General features: G+C 41.3%; 1 protein-coding gene across 6 annotated transcripts in view; it reads left to right on the top strand.

Annotated features, from left to right (window-relative positions):
* Positions 1–19,716, top strand: part of Glcci1 (glucocorticoid induced 1) — a 300,803-nt gene that overhangs the window by 217,865 nt on the left and 63,222 nt on the right. For 2 of the 6 annotated variants that reach the window (XM_051151933.1, XM_051151932.1), the window contains exon 1: positions 11,840–12,279. The exons of 3 other annotated variants lie outside the window; for them this stretch is intronic. In XM_051151933.1, coding sequence (XP_051007890.1) covers positions 11,859–12,279 — 421 coding nt within the window. In that variant the 5' untranslated portion in view covers positions 11,840–11,858. Of the gene's footprint in view, positions 1–11,839; positions 12,386–19,716 lie in introns of those variants that run through there. One more of the 6 variants, XM_051151937.1, reaches the window with a different exon arrangement.

Raw genomic sequence — 19,716 nt, 5'->3', positions numbered from 1 at the left:
CCTTAGATTTTATTAGACTTAGCTCATTAATCTGGGATATAAGCAAACCGGAAGGAGAATGTCCTTTAAAATATTGGAGTTATTATCTTATTGCAAATAACTGTTAGCAGGTCCAACACATTTACCTGTCCCTCAGTGAAGTTCTCTGTAATTAAGATATAGCTGTCCTATTGGAGCTGGAGAGATAGTTCAGCAGTGAACAGCACTGGCTGCTCAGGTATAGAACCCTTGTTTGATTCCCAGAACCCACATGGTGACTAACAACTGATCTGATTCCCTCTTCTGACTTCAGAGAGCTCAAGGCATGCATGTAATGCAGACATACATGCAAGCAAAACATCCATACACATAAAATAAAAAATGATATATTTAAGCTGCTGATTTATATTTTGAATATCACTGTAGTTTATTTGAAATCATATGATTAGATGCCAACTGTGGAATATACCAGACCCCTTAGATTATTTTATAGTAGCCAGGTAGAACTTTAAAACTTTTCTTTTGGCAATTTTCATGACTCACTGGCTTATACAGTTGGCTGGAAAAGAAAAAAAAAAACTATTTTGATCCTTGGAAAATGTATTTATTTCCAAACGATTGTTTCCCAGATTTGCCTGATCATACCAATCTCTGAGGAAACGTGTTAAAACTTGTGCCCTTCCTCCTTGCAGTCTTGCAGTTGTGACTGCCCGCATGAGAACTTCACAAGACTGAGCCCATTGATATTCCCAGTGCAGGGAGGGGAGGCTCACACGGCAGTAGACATCAACAACAGCTCCTACTGTGGGGTAGGATGATTTTCTCTGATGGGTGCCCATCCTTCTGGAGATGATCTTTTAGTCATGCTCCTATAAGCAACCTCAATGAAATTTATCGGTTCACCAGCCTAGGATTTTGTAGAATCATTTCTTTGGTTTGTACATGGCACCCAATAGATGTCCCCAGTGAAAGCTGATACATACCCTGTTCAACATCATACGACACGGCCAACCACGCCATCCTTTAAAAGTATTTACCAAACAGTGACGGTTTGCATGCTGGGAACTCTAAGCTGACAAATGGATCGATTCCTTCAGGGAATCATATTATGATGGCATTTTAAAGACGTTGTAAAGGGGAGCATGTGGTACTTAAGGAAGGAAGTTGCTCTGGGGCGGGGTGGGGGGGGGGAGAGGTTATAAGCATGCGGAAAATGTATCTTGTCCCCTGACCATCCACATTTCTCTCTGCTTCCTGGTTGCCAAGAAATGAGCAGCCCCGCTCTGTCATGCCTCACGGGCCATGATGCGCTGCTGGCTTCTGGCCACAGCAATGGACCCCACTGACTTTGAAATGTCTGAAACAATGAGCCAAAATATTTTTTTCTCCGTTGAATGGATTTTCACAAGTCCTTGCCACCACGATTCAGAATTTTATACACTGATTCAAACAGCTGGACCAAAAGGTAACTTGATCAGAAGACTCTCTCCCACAGGAAGTACAGTAAAGTTTTAGAAACATTAATAAGGAGCTGAGAAACTATCAACAACCAGGGAAAATTACAGTCAGTTTTTACCAGGCACCTGCTGTATTTTAGTCACTGTGTAAGCATTAAGTGATCAATTATTGCATGGGAAAGACAAGGAGGCTTTAATCTTGTGGGGCAGTAGAGAAATACATGTTTGTGACTTGTAATGGGGACTATGATTGGAAGAAAGTGACTTAGTGATGAATTATTAGTGACAAGTGAGGGCTCAGAAAGGACATTTTAAATATATGACTTTTGAGACCTGAAAAAATGTGAGGGGGTCCTCAGGATTTGAGTGGGTTCAGGATACACCTGTGTAAGGGTGGCTCGGAGGAACTGAAAGGAAGCCACGGTGGCTGCAACCCGCAGGGGAGGGAGAGGCACAACAAGGTAGGTGGGGAGGAAGGCAGAAGGCAGAACAAGCCAGGATTTGGGAACTATGTTAGAGAACTTGCATTTCATTGCAAAGTTACTGGAAGATGTTGTCCAACATCCTTTCATGGTTCCTTTGACTGGTAACTGATAGCTGGAAACCAGTAAGGAAATGCAGCTGGACACCTGGACCAGTCACCTAGGTAAGACATGATGATGTTTTGGACTAAAGTAGTAGTGGAGAAGATGCAGATAAGTGGATGGATTGTATATCTTATATATAAGAAACAGAGAAGCTTAGCTAAGAGCTGGAGATGGGGAGTGGGGGAGTGACAAATCAATATTACCCGGGTTTCTAACTTCAATTATGTAGAAAGACAGTAACACTATTTATGAAGATCAGGAAAAAAAATGAAGACAGAAGTCTTTAGAGTTGTTGGGACAGAATAGGAATACAGAAGTTAAGAACTTATTTCCACTGTGAACATATTTATATGAGGTGTTCCTGAAGACTTCACATTCCTGGAGGTGTTGGCTGTACGAATGCTGAACCTGGAGGAAGTGTCCAGCCTGGAGAAACAGACTAAGAGTTGCCAGCATTTTACAGTATTTAAGCTGAGACTAACAGGAAGTCAAGCATTAATCAAGAAAGCAGAGTCTACAGTCCAATTTCTACAGATATACAGAAAAGAAAGAAGCCCCAAAGGCACTGAGCAATGGCAGTTAGAGAAGAGCACAGGCTGGGCAAGTGTACTGTCCTAGATTTCAACAATAGAGAATGAGTCCAACATGTTGAACTTGACCAACTGTGTGGAAAACGCCTGAGGGTTGGACTAAGATTGGGACTGGTGGGTATCCATTGGACCCTCAAATATGGAAGCCCTTGATACTGACTAGTGGTTGTCAGTGATACGGAGTGGGTAGAAGCCAGGCTGGAGCATAGACACCTTTCTGCAGATGTGTTGATGGTAGAGAATCTAGAATTCTGAAGAATGATGGAACAAAATAGCATGAACCCTTTTTCTTTTTCTGTCGTAATGTTAGCATATATTATTGAGAGTGATCAGTTCATCGTGGAGGGAGGGACAACAACTCAAGAACTCAACTTCCCAGGAACGTAAGAAACTATGAGAGAAGATTAAGTACAGAGAAAAGATATGGTACAAGTAGAGAGGATGGTTTTGGGTAGGGAGGAGGAAGGGATGTAAATGCAGATTTGATGGCAGAATGATACCAGCCTTGTGTCCACAGGGGGAGGCAGGATGGTGTTGGTTTGGCAGGACTGAAGAAAGTGGGGGAGACATGAACTCAGTCATCATGAACTCCTGAGAGTCTCCTTTTCCCTGGCATCTGGCCTCATTCCTCCTTTTATATCAGTCACTTTATTCTTTTATTTTAAAATTCTGATTTTCTTTGTTTCCTTGGATGTATAACAGAAACGGATTACCCTATGCCCAAGTTTCTGTGTTTACCTAACACATATATTTAATAGAATAACTTTTAATTTCTTTTTATTAGCATATATTAATTGTACAGATGAATTTCACTATAACACTTACATATATGCATTTAATGGGCTTTATCATATTTACCCTATTGCCCTTTCTTTAAAGTCTTTTCTAGATTTATTCATTTTACTCATGTGTACTAGTGTTTTTCCTACCTGAATGTATGTGCACTATGTGTGTGCATGGTTCCTGCAGAGGTTATAAGAGGGGTTCAGATCCCCTGAAAATGGAGTTATATGTGATTGTAAGCTACCATGTGCATGCTAGAAACTGAACCTAGATCTTCTATAAGAACTCTCTCTGTCTCTGTCTGTCCCTCTGTCTCTTGTCTCTCTGTCTCTGTCTCTGTCTCTGTCTCTCTCCTTTAGTACAGTGTTTTCAGACAAGATCATCAGATTTTCTTTTACCGGTTTCTAGGCTGTCCCCATGCTTTCAACACAGAGTCATTTATAGGTAGCACAACATTGTCAGTTCACTACTGATTGCACCAGCTAAAGTACCGGTCTGGTTCAGTGGGTGGCTAGTAACAGATTATCTTAACAGCTAAGCCACCTCTCCAGCCCTTAATACTCTTTTTATCTCCCCCTCCCTCCCATCTACCCCCACCCCATTTCCTCCTCCACAGCCCTAATAGTCTTCCTTTTACTTTCATGTTCTTCCCCTCACCCCTGCACAGAGTCCACATGAGAGGAAACATGCTGTCCTTGTCTTTGTGAGTCTGGCTTATTTCACTTAACACGATTATCTCCAGTTTCATTGATTTTCTTGGAGATGACATAATTTCTTTCTTCTATATGGCTGAATAAAACCCCATTGTGTATATTCATCATATTTTTCTTTATCCATTCATCTATTGATAGGCACTTAGGCTGATTCAATAACCTAGATGTCATGAATAATGCAGTAACTATATGGGCATGCAGGTAGCTCTGAAGTAAGTGACTGATTGTTTTGGGTATGTGCTTTAAAGTGGTGTAGCGTTACCTTTCAATTCTTTGTCCAAATTCCCAGAAGCAAAAATACAATCGCACCAGCTTTAATCACTCATGGAACATAAGTCAAATCAACTTATGTCTGAGGGGCAAGGTTATTAGGTATAAACAGAGCAGCCAGGCCCCATATTCCTTTGTGCTGGGAGAAGAGTCCTGGAGAGGACATTAGCTTGCTAGCTAGGAAACACAAACTCCCAGTCTTGTGAAGAATTCTTTTCTCTGCCCTTTCTCCTGCTTTTTGCACTTTCTTTACCCCTTGCTTCCCATTGTATAATTTTCAAGTTTTTCCCTTGATCCTCTTTTCCTTGTTATGCTTCTATTGCCAACTTTATTTGTACTGATGACTTCAAATGCTGTGTGTACATAGATTATCCCCAAATCCATATATCTACCATTTCGAGTTCAGTACAAAGAAGGAAGAGGGTGTGATGGTGGTGGAAGAGGAGGAGGAGGATGGGAAAGAGGAGGGTGTGGGGGGGAGGGTGTGGATGGGGAAGGGTGTGGGAGGGAATAGTGTGGGGGGGAGGGTGTGGGGGGAGGGTGTGGTGGGGGAGGGTGTGGTGGGGGAGGGTGGGGGTGTGGGGGGGGTGAGGATAAGAAGGGAAACCTCCTCGTGCTTTAAATTTAGAGTTGGACTCATTGTCTTTTCACCAAACTCCTTCCCTGTCCTGGCTGAATACTTCTGTTAAAACCATCCTCTTTAACTATCTTCTTAGACATCCAAACTTGAAGCCTCAAAATTATCTGATCTCTTTTCAAGGTTCACAGGATCATCAGCCAAGAAGTCCCATTTGCATCTTTGCACCTTCCTCCACGCCCTCTGCCATTCTGCCCACCTAGCACCCCAAACTCACAGCAGACCACCCTCAAAGCCGCCCACATCATTTTCTGTCAGTCTCCATGCTGTAAATTATTATTACATTCATCTTCTTCAAGTATAGCTCCACTCATGTTTTTGCATCTATTCAAAATCTCCAAGAGTTCCTCAGTGCACACTCAGTAAAGTACACGTCTTCCTTGGCAGCTAGAGCCTTCCCTGATGCAATGTTATCTCCCCTTGACAATCAGCCAAGGCACACTGCAGTCTTCTTGCAGGTCCCATGCATTCCTCACTGTATGACTTTTTTATGCACTTCTTCTTAAAAGTTTTCCATAAAAGGGAGTTCTTCTCTCCCATGGTTTCCATGATACTTTATTTGTATCTCTTTTATCTTGGAGGCATATCCTTTTACTCCTAAATGGATCACAACTTACCAAAGTGTGAGAATAGGTATTCTCTGCAGTCTGTAGAATAGAGGTCAGACACTTCAGAGATAGTTAATAAGTAACTTCATGAAGAGTTACTATGGCTTAGTGTAGTGTTGTTGCCACTAAGACTTCCCATATGCTTATTAGATACATCAATATGGACTTCTTCAATAGGATGCTGGGTAGGCCCTTTGAGAATTGCATGCTAACAAAGGTTTAAAACAATAAACTTGACTAGTCAAGTACTGTTGATAAATGTTTTATTTTTAGTGTGTGTGTGTGTGTGTGTGTGTGTGTGTGTGTGTGTGTGTGTGTGTGTGATATTTTGTCTGCATGTATGCTTGACATGAAGTGTGCTTGGTGCCCATGGAATTGATAGGATGGCATTAGATCCCCTAGGACTGGAGTTCCAGATCATTGTGACCCTGCCATGTGAGTTGTCAGAATCAAACCTGCATCCTCTGAAAGAGCAACAAGTGCTCTTAACTGAGAAGCCAATTCTGCAGCCTTTGACTGCATTTTAACAACAATCCTTCAACACACTCTCTTGGGTAACAAAAAAATTCACTGATAGTTGAAATTAATTTAGAGACACATGTTAATCTTTATATACTCTCATGTAAAATATAATAAAACAAACTTCTTTCATATGACTACCATTGCTTTAATATACTACAGACCCTGTGTTGGGAATTAAACAAAAGCAATGTCACAGCACAGAAAGGAACAGTGATTTCTTTGCTCCACCATGGATTATCTTAATGTGTATCTTCCTATAGTACAGCTTTTTGCCTTAATGGTAATAGTCTAGTTACATGTTGACTTTGGGATGTGCCATTAAATTCACACCTGGCAGTCACAGCTGCTATTGGTGTTGAAATCTAAAGACCCTATGGTTCCTTGCAGGGACTGCTAGATACTTGTGAATTTTGTCATATTACCAGTTAAAAGTAAGATGTTTGGTTTCTATCATTTCTTCTGAGTTTCTTTTAGAAACAAAACTAAGTTTTTCTGATTCATAGGTGATTGTGCTGCATATTTAAATATTTTTCAGTTCTTTTATACTGGCTCTTGGGACTATCACAAAATGAGATGGGAGATAGGGACACCTACTAGTCAGTGATGTCATGCAGTAACTAATCTTCCCCACTGGCCTTCTTTGTCAATTCTGTTGTCTTTTCTTTTTTCTATAAGTTTCAACTACCTTTTGAAAGGTACAATTTTTACATGAGACAAACAGTAAGTAAATTTTACCACTTTCCTCTTACCATTGAGCAAATATTTATTGTCATCTGTCATGTCCTGAGTATCATGGGGACTTAGCAGTTGAAAATCTGATAAATCTCTGTGTCTCTTTTATTCTAGACTCAACCAAAAATACTATATAATGGGTTGGATGGTGATAGGTACACTAGAAAACTATGAGAGAGTACAGGAAGCCTAAGGAGTGCCTGCAGTTTTAAAGCAGATAACCAGGAAGGTGGCAATATTGGAGCAGAAAGCTGATAGAAGTGAGGGGCCCTGGGGATTGTGGAGCAGGACCATTTTAAGGAAAGGCAACACCCCATATAATGGTAGGCTACCACAAGCACTGGAGAAGTTTACTAAGCATCTGCCAGGGATACAAGCCAGGCAAGGCTTTGTTGCTGTTATTAGAGATCCACTTCCATGTAGAGAATGTAATCAGCTTAAGGTGAACATGAATGGAGATCTGTTCAGCATCTTCTCCCAGCCACAGGACCTCATTGTTAATCCTGACAGCCTGGACTCTTGCTCAGTTTGGGGTCTGCTTTCCATTATTGTAACAAAGTACCTGAGGCAGCTTATTTGGTAAATTGGCTCAGCTGGCTGATTGTTCAGTATGTGTAAAATCTAGGTGGGGGGGGGTCTCTTCCCATGATAGTTTTCTTGTTGGCAGTGCCCCTTGACGATGTAGAGCATCACAGAGCAAGGGGCAGGAAGCCTGGGTCTATGTACATCTAGTCTCACTTCCTCTTCTTATAACACTTATAAGATGGACAGATTGAATCATGGGGGTTCCACCCAAATGTCTGTATCTCTTAAGCCAACTGCTAGATTAAATTTCCATGCGTGTGTGTGTGTGTGTGTGTGTGTGTGTGTGTGTGTTGTGTGTGCACGCGCGCGCCATGGTGTGCATGAGGAGGCCAGAGACAACATTTAGGAGTTGTTCTCTCTTTTTCACCATGTGTATTCCTGGCATCAATCTCTGGCTGTCAGGCTTGATGACCAAGCTCACTTATCTGTGGAGTTATCTCACTGGTCCAAGTTTCCACATGCTTTAAAAACAACAAGAAAACAAAGCAAAAACAAACAAGCAAACAAACAACAAAACAACTTCTACATTTTTTGTTTTATAAGTAGAGGTATTATGAATATATACAAATCTAGGTTATTTGTGCAACATGTGTGAGTCTTGTCCCCTCAGAGGCCAGAGTAGGGTGATAGTTACAGGTAGTTGTGAGCCATATGTGGATACTGGGAATTGAACCTAAGTCCTCTAGAAAAGCAGCCAGTGTTCTTAACTGCTGGGCCATCTCCCCAGCTCCGAGTTTCCACATTCTTAATAGCTCTCAGTGGGAATTATTTTCAGCTTGTCTCCTAGGGGACAAGTTGTATTCAAACTATGGAAGATACTAAGCCTGAAAAACATGGATAAAAGAGGCAAAGCAGATGGACTTGGTAGCTCTCTAGGCTTCACAGTTTTTCATCTCCTCCCCTCTCTATGAAGGGCAGCCTATTGGTAATCATATGTGGTCAGAGAGTCTACATATGGTCCTGGGATTAGTAAATTGTTGTTCTACAGAGAGGCAAAGCATGAGGCCTGAGAAAAGAGGTGTTTGTTATTATAATTTTAATTACACCTATCTAGTTTGGATGGAGGGTTTTCATGTGCCTGTGTGTGTGTGTGTGTGTGTGTGTGTGTGTGTGTGTGTGTAGGCATACGTGCAAGTTTGATCTCTCCTTCTGCTCTGTGGTTCCTGGAGAATCACACTCATGTGGTCAGGCTGATAAGACCGACACACCCACACCCACACCCCAAACCACCCTCCCCCAAGGCAAGAGAGGTGTCTCTAACATTATCAACTTATGCTTTTCCTCTTTCAAGACAGTACGGTACAGTAACGGGTTTATAACTAACATTAACTCATATAAAATGTTCAGAGGTCATTAAACTCACATTCGACAAACGGGGAAACTGCACTGGGCCTGTCCATGCCACAGCTAGTGCAGCTGCGGCCTTCAAACCCAGCATTTCACACTGTGGCTACAGGGTTTTAAATGTACTTTTTCCAATGCTTCTGTATTCTCCTGGCTTTCATTACCACCTTCAGTAAGAATGAAGTATCCAGCACTTAACTAACAGGCATCTGAAAGCAGGTGCTGTGTTTATTCTAGCTCACTTGAATTCCTTAGGTATGACCATCACTCCTTAGTTCATGAGAATAAAGGTTTTAGAGGAAACCACATCTTCTCGAATAAACAGGAAACGACTGGAATTCCAAATAGCTCATGATGAATTACCAGTAACTGAACATGGTACTGTGAGGTCAGATGGTATTGGGGGTGTAGGTGAGTGGCATAGCATCTGCCCAGCAGGCTTTGGGTTCAATTTCCAGCACCCAATGGACAACAAAATGACATTTAAAAAATCAAACATATTCTCTCATTTAGATTTTGGATCCAATTTAAGTTTACTATGTTATATCTAAGTGAACAGGAAACCTACACTTATGGCAAGCTATATCGTTTTAGATCCAAATGAAGAACTAGTGATCACCGCCAGCTGTGGCTAAGTGTGACTTTAGAATTATTGCAATCTAATGGGCTGAGGTTGTTCCACCCTCAGATTTAGGAGTGCCCAGAAATGACATTTCTATAATTAAGCTATGCTGTAATCAAACCATCAGCTTAGACATTCACCAGTAATTTTAATACTTTATACATCTCTAGCATAAATTGTTATAATCTTACTCTTGCCATTCTGAGAAAACAAAACAAACGCAAAGAAGCCTTGTATTGGTTTTGTATTCACAAAAGGTTATAACTTCTTAATGAATGTGAAACATTCATTTTTAGATGGGAAACTAATAGAACAGGTCAATTATGTCAAATTTTAAAGAGCGTTTTGTTCTATATATAATTAAAATATATGCTGTCCTAGAAAGTACAAACAAGACTTTCGCTTATAAAAACTCTGTTGAACTAATGGGAGTTTATCTCACAGGTGACACTTGTGGTCTCCTGTATCTTCTCTTCTCAAGTGTCTGCCACATCATATATCGTATGTTGTGAGGCACTAAAGTGCAGGGCTTTCTCAGACTCCTGAGGTGCTCCCTCTGGTCTTAACGCTCAGCTTCTTAGCTGAGTAATCTCAGACAAGACACTTAGTGTCTTTGTGCCCCAGCTGGGAAAACAGTGAGGATAATAACAGTGCACACCTTGTGAATTGTATGAAGAGTGAGTGAGTAAACACATAATAATGTCCTTAGAACAGTGGCTGGCACGTGGCAAATGTTTAGTAAATGTCAGCTATTACTTTAATATGTGATAAAGTGTGGAGCTATGACTAATCTCGTGGGATGTAGTACTAGAGGCTAGTTTTTGTGCTTTGATTAGGCATCATTGGTTTTATTTTGGTTTTGGTTTTTCTAAAAAAGAATTTAGTGACACAAGGAAGCAGAGAAAGGTGGCTCTTCTGGGTGGAGCTGACCCATTTAGTGCCTGGAATCAAAGGAAGCTTGTCAGTGTGGGCAGACACTAGGAGTACACTAATTTGAAATCCCTTTCTTTATTGTTTAAAATATTTTTAGCTATTATTTTATTTATTAAATATTTTTAATCATGGAAATTAATAGGTGGTATCTTATATAGACCCTTAATTATTCCTGATTAGGCTTTATATACTTTTTTACACCCATCGTCTCAGTTTTACACCAAACTTCTCAGTTTCCTTGCAGAAGAATAGCCCCACCCCCACAGGAAACTACCACAATGAATTGTTACATTATGCCTTGTATTTATTCTTCCCAAGAGACTATCTGCTCCTGGATAGTAAACTAGGTGCCCTCCATTAATACATATGATGGTGTAAAATTTCTTGTTGACACCTACAGTTCAGAAAGTGATGTTCTCCACCCCACCCTGTAACTACAGTCATTAAGTCAGACTGTAATGGCAGGTGCATTTTGTTCAGTCTAGCTTTCAGACTCTACTCCTGAAGTTGTTTTGATTCACAAAGCTACCAAGACACTGAAGGATTAAAACGGTTAAGGATCCTTTATTCAGTTTTAACTAAAACATCCCACCGGATGCAGGTGTATTTGCAAAAGTTAGTTTGGTTTCAGCGTCCTCCGCCTCAGGTTGTAAACGGCACGGGAGGGTGGAGCCCTTGCAACCTGCTTACCGCGGCGTGCGCGTGCCTGTGGGCGTCGGAGCACGCGCAGGACACACATGGACCCACTTTTCTAGTCTGACCCTCACCTCAAAGGCTGTCAACTCTTACGTCCCTCCCTCGGCTCACAGCCCCTCCTCGCTCATCCACTCCCACGCCACGCCCCCAAGGCGGAAATTCTATACTGTAATTGGTCCAGTCTCCTGTCACTCCAACTGCACAGCCAATCTCTGGAGTCCCGGAGTAGGGTGGCGCAACCAATCAGGGCACTCGCAGCGGCAGGAGCCCGGTCCAGAACGCCCAGAGGCGGGGCCGGGGGCGGGGCGCCGACCCAGGATTAGTTGCCATTCCGAGTGAGAAGCGGGTCGAGGTGGCGGCGGCAGCGGCGTTTGCGGTGGCGCGGGCTACGCGCAGCGCGAGGCGCCTCGAGGCCCCTTTCTCTCCTCAGAGGCCAGAGTCCCGGCGCTACCCGTGCCCTCCGGGTCGTCTCGCGCGGGCGGACCCCGCGAGGGCTGAGGAGCCGCGGGAACCCGGCGAGTGCCCTGTCAGCGCGATGCCCCGGGCGGCGGCGGCGGTGGCCGTGGGCTCGACGCGGGCTCGGCCGTGAGCGCCCCGCCGAGCGCCGTGGGGCGGTTGGGGCCGTTGGACGTTGGCCGTCGCGGCGTCCCCTCCCCCTTGGCGGCCGGGGTGCGCGTCGGAAGGGGAGCCCCGCGGCTCCGCCCCTCGCCGCCCCTCCCCCGTACACATCGCACGCACCGCCGCGCCGGCTCCCACACGCTCGCGCGCCCGCCGCCCGCCCGCCCGCTCGCGGAGCCACCATGTCCACCGCGTCCTCCAGTTCCTCTCAGACCCCTCACCCCGCGCCGCAGAGGATGCGGCGCAGCACCGCTGGCTCCCCGCCCGCCGCTGCCGGGAGCGGGAGCGGGCCGGCCGGGAGCTGCGCTCCGGGTGCGGGAGCCGGCCGGCTGCTGCAGCCCATCCGCGCTACGGTGCCCTACCAGCTCCTGCGGGGCAGCCAGCACAGCCCCACGCGCCCGGCCGCCGCCGCCGCCGCGCTCGGCAGTCTCCCCGGGCCCGGAGCGGCCCGCGGCCCCAGCCCGTCCAGCCCGACTCCACCGCCAGCCGCTGTCCCAGCCGAGCAGGCGCCTCGCGCCAAGGGCCGCTCGAGACGGTCCCCCGAGAGCCAGCGGAGGAGCAGCTCACCTGAGAGACGGAGTCCCGGCTCGCCAGTGTGCAGAGGTAGCGAGCCCAACCCTCCCGTCCTCCCGGGCTGCGTCTCCCCGACGGTGCCCTGCGTGGAAACTTCAGCCTCTCCAGGCTTCTGTTTGCTAGTGCATTACCGAAGGTGTGAAAGTGGCTTTGGGAATCTCATCCCCCCGCCCCCGCCCCTAAGGTCGCTGCCCCGGCTTGGAGAAGCGACCTGAAAATCAACTTTTATCTGACCCTCACACCGCCCCTCAGATTTTATCTCGCATCCTTTGCCTGTAAGCAAAAAGTGTTCCAGCTTAAATAGCTTCTTAGCTTTCAGTGTTTGCAGCCAGGGAAGGAGCTGGGCGAAACCCTCAAACACGCAAGCAAACTCTTCAGCGGTGAATTAGGTGGTGGCGGCTGGTAATCTCTGCAGCCTTTGTGCTCTCCCATAAAGTTCTTGTCTCTGGTATGTTTTTGTGTTTTGGAGGCTTGAAGGCGTTAGTTAGGATGGTAGGCGATCCTTTGCGTGTGTGTCTTTAAAGGAGACAGTTTTAAGTGTGCGTTTGAAGTGCATAAGGTTTATCCAACCCTCTCTCCTCTACTTTATATAGTCATGCGTTAGATCACTGCTGCACTGCAAATGGCTTGTACCCGAATGGTGGTCTTCAAGACGAATTTCTCAAAGCCTGTTCGTGGAGTGTGTTCACTTTTCCCTTCCATCTTTAAGTATGTTTGCAGTTCAGCTGAGCTGGGTAGGGATCTCAAGTTTCTTTTTTGTTAGGTGTCAAAGGTAATAGTGCCTGAGTGGATGCTGTGGGCTCCCCGTAATGTTTTTGTTTGCCGTTGGGTTTGTTTATGCCTAGGGACATAGTGCACGAACTAGTTGACTCCTGGGGGAGAAAAAGAAAATTAGGAAAAACAGGAACGTAAAGGCCATAAGGGAGAGTTGAGTACCGAGTATTCTCAGATACCAGCCTAAGAGCGACAGTTGCTGCTGCTGCTGCACTGTGGAAGGAAGGAATCCCGCTGAGTAGGGACAGAAAACAACAAACCTACTCTGAAGGGAAATACTACCATGCTCCTTACAGTGTTTATGCGGTATGTGGGATTTTTGTTTAGATGGACGTGCTTAAGATATTTAGAGTTAGATAAAAGGATTACAGTATTATAGATCAAAGTTTAGGTATTTTTAGCTTTAGTTTAGACCTGTAATTAGCATGTTACTAAAGCACTTGCTTTCAGACTACTTGATGGTAAGCCTCTATGTAGGATATGGTGCAGTAGAGTAAGTGCATGAGCACCAAGAAATACATCCTGTAATCTGTATGCACCAGGAGGAATTTGCTCCCCCTCTGCTCCCCCAGGTCAAGCCAGCTGCTGCAGAAACTGACATCCTCCAGCAAATCCTGAATGAATGAATGAATGAAAACAACGTGATCGCCCTAATAATGACCACAACTGAACACACATCTTTGGCTGTATTTTATAGAAAAGTCCACCATTTTCTAACAGATTAATGCCATATGCAACTCCCTTGCACATTTTCTGGGGCTGTGTTAAATGAGAGGTAACGGAAAGAAAAGAAGGCAGCAGTCACAGACATTTTTTAATTCTTTAGCTTTAGCAGTTCATTAATGGAGTTTGGGGATTTTCTTTCAGAGAACAATGTGAAAAAAATAAGAATTGTAGATTGTGTGTAGAGGATTTTGTGGACAAGTTAGAGAAGTTTTTCGCAATTGCTGCAATAATATGAGGCCACCTGGTACCTCCTTTCCTTTTGTTGATAAACAGTAACATCTTACCGCAGATAATAGTACAACTTGTTTTTCTACATCCTTCAAAAGCCTTAATTGCTTAGGAATTACATGCCCCATCATGAAGTAGTTTTAATGAAATTTGTGATCAGGCTTAAATTCTATTCTTTGTTGTAGAATGGCACACCAGAGTTTAATGCAATTTTAATGCAATCATGATGAAAACACTTTGAGTCTGTTTGTGCAGTAGACAGATTTGCAGGGTCAAAGCTTGTGCTGGAAATTGAGGGCTTTCAATGCTGTAGCTCTGCTGTTTATAATATCAGGGTTCTTGTTAGTTTCTTTGATTTCTTGATTTTGAGCACAGGCTCTTGTGCTCTTAGTTTCCTGATTATGTTACCCCTGTGATAGTTACCACATTCTGCGTTGCTCCTTTCTACCCATATTGAAACTACAAAATACAACTATTATGTTCTATCTATTTAACCACTTAAAGTCTGCCCTGTGGCCCCAAATTTTTATTAGTTTCTTTTGAATTCACTAAGGTTCTGACATCAGTAGGTTTTAGTTTCCACTGACCAAAGCGCCTGCTGCTGCTGCTGCTGCTGCTGCTGCTGCTGCTGCAGACACTGACATCACTCTACTGCATGAATGAAAAACAACATGCACCATTTCTTCCTCTGCTCTCCTTCTCCTCCTTTTTTTTTTTTTTTTTTTTTTTTTTGTGCATTTCAAGGTGGTGTGTTATACATTATACTATTCTTTGAGACTATACATAAAAATATTTAAGTAGATGCTGACTCAAGGGGTATGTATTTCATGGAGATGTATGTTGTTTACATAAAGCTTTAAGAGCTGTGAGCATTTGGATTGTAGGTGACAACTAAGCACTCAGAATTTTATTCATATTTTGTCTGATTATTGAAGAAAATATTGAAACTTAAATTTTCTGATTCTTTTATCACAGAAATTGTGAGTAGAATTTTTGAACACATAGTGTTAGCATGTTTCTCATAAACACTCTTAGCGTACATATTTATGGGGTGAGGGCTGGAGTCATAAAGAGTTGACACTTTCTATGTCAGAAAGCTGGGGCAAAAACGGAATTCAGAAAATAGGAATAATCAGTTTTAAAATGTATCATTTTAAAAATCCAGCAGAAAGATAGCAATTCCCTTTATTTGTGTACCATAGCTTTAGATAATTTAAATGACTACCATAACAGAAGATGCACAAAACCTGCTAGCATCATGCTTTATTTAAATGACATGGAAATTTACAAATTGAAAGTTGTGTTTTGTTGATGTGCCTGGATCATCCTCTTTTTGTATTTTTCTTTCTTTTGTATTTCAAAACTTAAAGGTTTATTATTTATATTCATTCCTGAACTTCTACTATTATCAAAATGTCATCCTTCCCCTTGTTTGATTCTGAAGGGTCTTGAAGTGGTGAATGACAAGCTACTGAATGCATCTTATGGCTCCCTGTGATGTGCTTGTAATAGATGTAAAATCATAAAGTATTATGCAAATAGTTGTTTTTTTTGTGATGGTAATACACAAAGTCTACCTTTGAGATAAGTAGAACAATTCAAATGAGACTGAAGCAGAGTGTTACAGTTAAAATTAATGATCTTTAAGATAAAGTCATTAGTAATGATCTAAAGAAAATATAAAGTGGCTGCTTTCTGAAATCTAATAGAATAAACCTATGGATTTAAACATGCACAAATACAATGCTGTACAAGATAGTAGGTAGCAAGATTAAATAATTACAGGTCATAAAAGGCAAAATTAATTACATTAGCTACTCTAGTTGGAGAATCATGCTTATGTTTATTTTACCAAATCATGTAACAAAAATTATGAAGATCCTGTAACTTAACTAGTTTTTTCTATGAAAAATAGTGTGTGAGTTTTTTATTTAACCTACCAGATTTATTTAGGCCTCATACTCCTAAGAGATTGGCAATCCTAGAGTGAAATTTGATTAGATTTTTTTTCCCTCAGGAATCTTGGAAAACCTCTTGTCTTATGTAAAGAAATTATACCCATTTAAAAAGATAATACAAAGCTAGCCAGCATAGAATGCTTAACTGCAGGCACTGTATTAATGTATATGTATGTGCTTAACCAGTTCTTTTGCTTTAAGTTTTTAAGCTCTTCATTAGTTTCCTCCTTTTGAATCACTTTGATTTTGTCCTTAGTTGTGAAATTTTGTTATTTTTTTCTCTGTTCAGAGATACTCTTAAGTTTCCTTTTTGAAAGTTTATTATCTGGATAGTACTCTTAGAGATTGAGGATCTCTGCACCCCTCTCCTACTTGAAAGTTATTTTTCGTAGAGTCATTATAGGAACTTATTTCTAAATTTTCTTTCATAGACTGAAAATACATGAAGCTTTAGGTTTCAAGAATAACCTTTGATTTCTGATTTAGGAAAGAGGGTTTTAAGCTCCTAGAGTTGAACTAAGTAGTTTTAATTTGTGGCTCTGATTTTTGTTTCTTCTGACATTTCTTTATGGTACGTAAGATTTCAAAATCAATGAATGAGTAGCAAAAGTTATTTAATTAGTAATTTATGTTCAGAATTAATAAATTCATGTTAAAAGATTATATTCTTTCCAAATGCTTTTAACAGTGATCATATAGAATATTGAATACCTAAGGTGTATAAAGTATGTTAATGAATTTTAACTATATATAAATTTTTATGCATGCTTATTGAATTGAAAATCATTTTATTAATTGGAGTATGTCTCACCAATGGATAACACATTGCCTCTGAATAGAATAAGGTTTATACATTGGAGAAATATTGAAAGATAACGGCATGCTTTTGATTATTTTACTTGTGATAATGTGAGTTATATTTGAACTAAGGGAAAACACTCAGTTCCAGGCAACATGTTAATTATAAATAAAAACATTTCAATTAAGTCTGAAATTAAAAAAAAAATCAAGAGCCAGTTTTACCAAACATTTATTTGGTGCTAATACTGTGTCAAGGTGCATATTACCAATGGCTCTGGAGCTTAATTTTAGTTCTTTTTTCCCAGCTTAAGATTCCCAGACACTACCCAAATCGGCTTTTCTATAGCACCTGTCCTGGATCTGTGCCTGGTGCTGTGGTGCTGTTACCGTTTGTGTTCAGAATATTTCTTTTGTTCTATTAGATGTCTAAGAAACCAATTTTTTGACAATCTTTCTTTGTGTCCTATATATTATTTGTTTAAAAAGAAGTTGAGCTGACCTAACGTATGGTCTCTTAACTGGCCTGCTAAAATTAAGCTAAAGAAAGTGAATATTACTCATGTCTTGGTAAAGTCTGGGGAACTGATGGAATGGCTGGAGCACCAAAGTTCTTTACCTCTTTGTCTGGACCCCTTGAAGTAACCAGAACATAATTAGTTTTTCTGATACTTAAAAAAATATTTGTGCTTATGCAAAATAAGTATTAATAGATTAGCAGTAAGTCTGAAGTATCTAAGGATATTATATATGAAAAAAATTGTAGAAAAATATCTCTCTAGAATCTCAGTTTTATAGAAATAGATATGGCAGATACCTTTATCACTGTGGTTTATTTCAAATGAATGTTGTTGAGGCAAATAACAGGAGGAGGCAGGTTCATGAATTCTTGGTGACTTCGTATTATTCTGTCTCTCCAGGTGCTGTAGATATAAAGGAAGAAAACATTTGAGGGCAACTTTGCCAAGCAAAGTATATTTTAAATTTCAGCAAGAAAATGGCTGAGGAATCCTGTACTTTTAATTCTAGATTTAGTGTTGATTCCACAGTTGATGAACTGCTGAGATTTTTGAGCTAAAATGACAAAGAGATGGGTTTTTGCAGTTGGGTTGTTGTTTCATTTGTGTGTGTGTGTGTGTTTTCATGGCAGCATTCTCTTGTGTTGGGATATGCTCTGATACTTTGAGGATGTCTAAAAATGTTAAGACAATTGAGTGAATGTAACTAAAATAGAACGTGGAAGAATGGCCATTTTCTCTTGCTTCTTGCAAGGGAGGGGACACTCACACATGGACATGGAAGAAACAGATGAAGATGGACATTGCACTTTGTTTCTGGGGCTCAGGGTTATGAATGCTATTGTATCTGGTCCCATTTACATCTAACTAGAATCTGTGTTGTCTCTTAAATCATATTACACTGTGCAAAATGCTTTTCTCCTTTCATAAATGTTAAGAATTAGTTATATATGGTGGTAAACTGATTTAACTAATGCCTAAAGAATTACTAAGCAGGTACTGGTCTTAAATAGTGGATTCAGTAGCTGGAAGTCGCTGGATTCAGCCTTCTGGGAGTCCACAGCTATGCTTGTAACGTGAAGTTTGAACTCCACATATATAATTTAATGGAGTGCCACCATGTTACACCTTAATTATGACTTGCCAAAATTAAGAATGAGTTGAAGTTAGTGAAACCCATAGTAGCGTGGCAAGGTTAGTGTTTAAGATTACCTGCCAAGTTATTAGAATTAAGTAATTCACCAGTCATCTAGCAGTATTTCTAAGCAAAGCAAAACAAAACAACAACAAAAAAACAAAACACAAAACAAAACAACAACAACAACAATAAAAGCAACAACAACAACAAAACCCTAAAAGCACTGTTCCTTGCTGCCCAGTATTGCTGGAGGTGTGTGTGTATATATATGTATATATTCTTATTTATCAAGTAAAGTATGGTCATGGGAAAACTTATTGAAGAGTTCATTAACTGATTTTTATCTTTTCTATTACTAGAAAAGTTGTGTTAATATACTTCTTAAGAGTATTTAATTGACAGCTTCACCCTGTATAATGTAGGGTGGCTCAGACTTCCTGTGTTCTTGAGTCGCAGGCATGCTGTAGCATACCCAGTCTCTGCCCTTCTTAAGAATGTTTAGTATCTGTCTATAGTTGCCCATTTAAAAAGCATTCTTTGAAATATCAGAACAGTAGAGTAGCCCAGCAGTTATTTTAAAGATACCATTCTGTTTATATATTTTCCTTTCATTCTTGAAACAGAATAATTTCATCCAGTGTCTTCTGTAATATGTCTGGACCTACTGCATATCATTGCATCTGCATAATGTTCCATAGTTTGACACAGGGTGATGTCACTGACCTTTGTGCACTCTGCACACACACGCGCTTTGTGTGGAAGTCTGAATTGTTGTTCAGTGTGGTTTCTTGTGTAGTGTTGTAGAATGTGTGACAATACTTAATGATGCCTTTTTGAGACTCTTGAAACGAGCATGACTTGCCTTTCTCTATAAAGTACCTGCTGCTGCTGAGTGAGGATAATGGAGAGTGGTAACCCTTCCCTCTGGTGCCATTTACGTGTCTCTTTGTTGAGTGTTCAGGGACTTATTTTTATTTCTTATACTCAGAGTTTATCTATTTTCATTTTTATTTACTTGTAGGTTTTATTTTAAGGTAAGATGACAATTATAGCTCTTACTATTACTCTTTACTTATATTAATCTCTAGGATGGTTGCTGTGTTTTCACCTTGTATAAGCCATGCACTCAAAAAGTTAACATATTTCTGTAGATAACTACTAATGAAGGATGACATTTTACACCTGACCTATGGAAGAACAAACAGATGTTTGGTAAAATCATATTTTGTGTGTGAGTCTTTTTCTAATGTTGCAAGTAGAATATTGAAGAAAAGTGTATGGCTCCTGAGTATAACCATGTGGTAAGTCACCTGAAAATTTAAGTAGG

Source organism: Acomys russatus, chromosome 10 (genome assembly GCF_903995435.1).
Source record: "Acomys russatus chromosome 10, mAcoRus1.1, whole genome shotgun sequence".
In the NCBI taxonomy this organism is placed as follows: domain Eukaryota; kingdom Metazoa; phylum Chordata; class Mammalia; order Rodentia; family Muridae; genus Acomys; species Acomys russatus.
The sequence above is the reverse complement of the archived record's forward strand: the minus strand, read 5'-3'. Positions and strand labels throughout refer to the sequence as shown.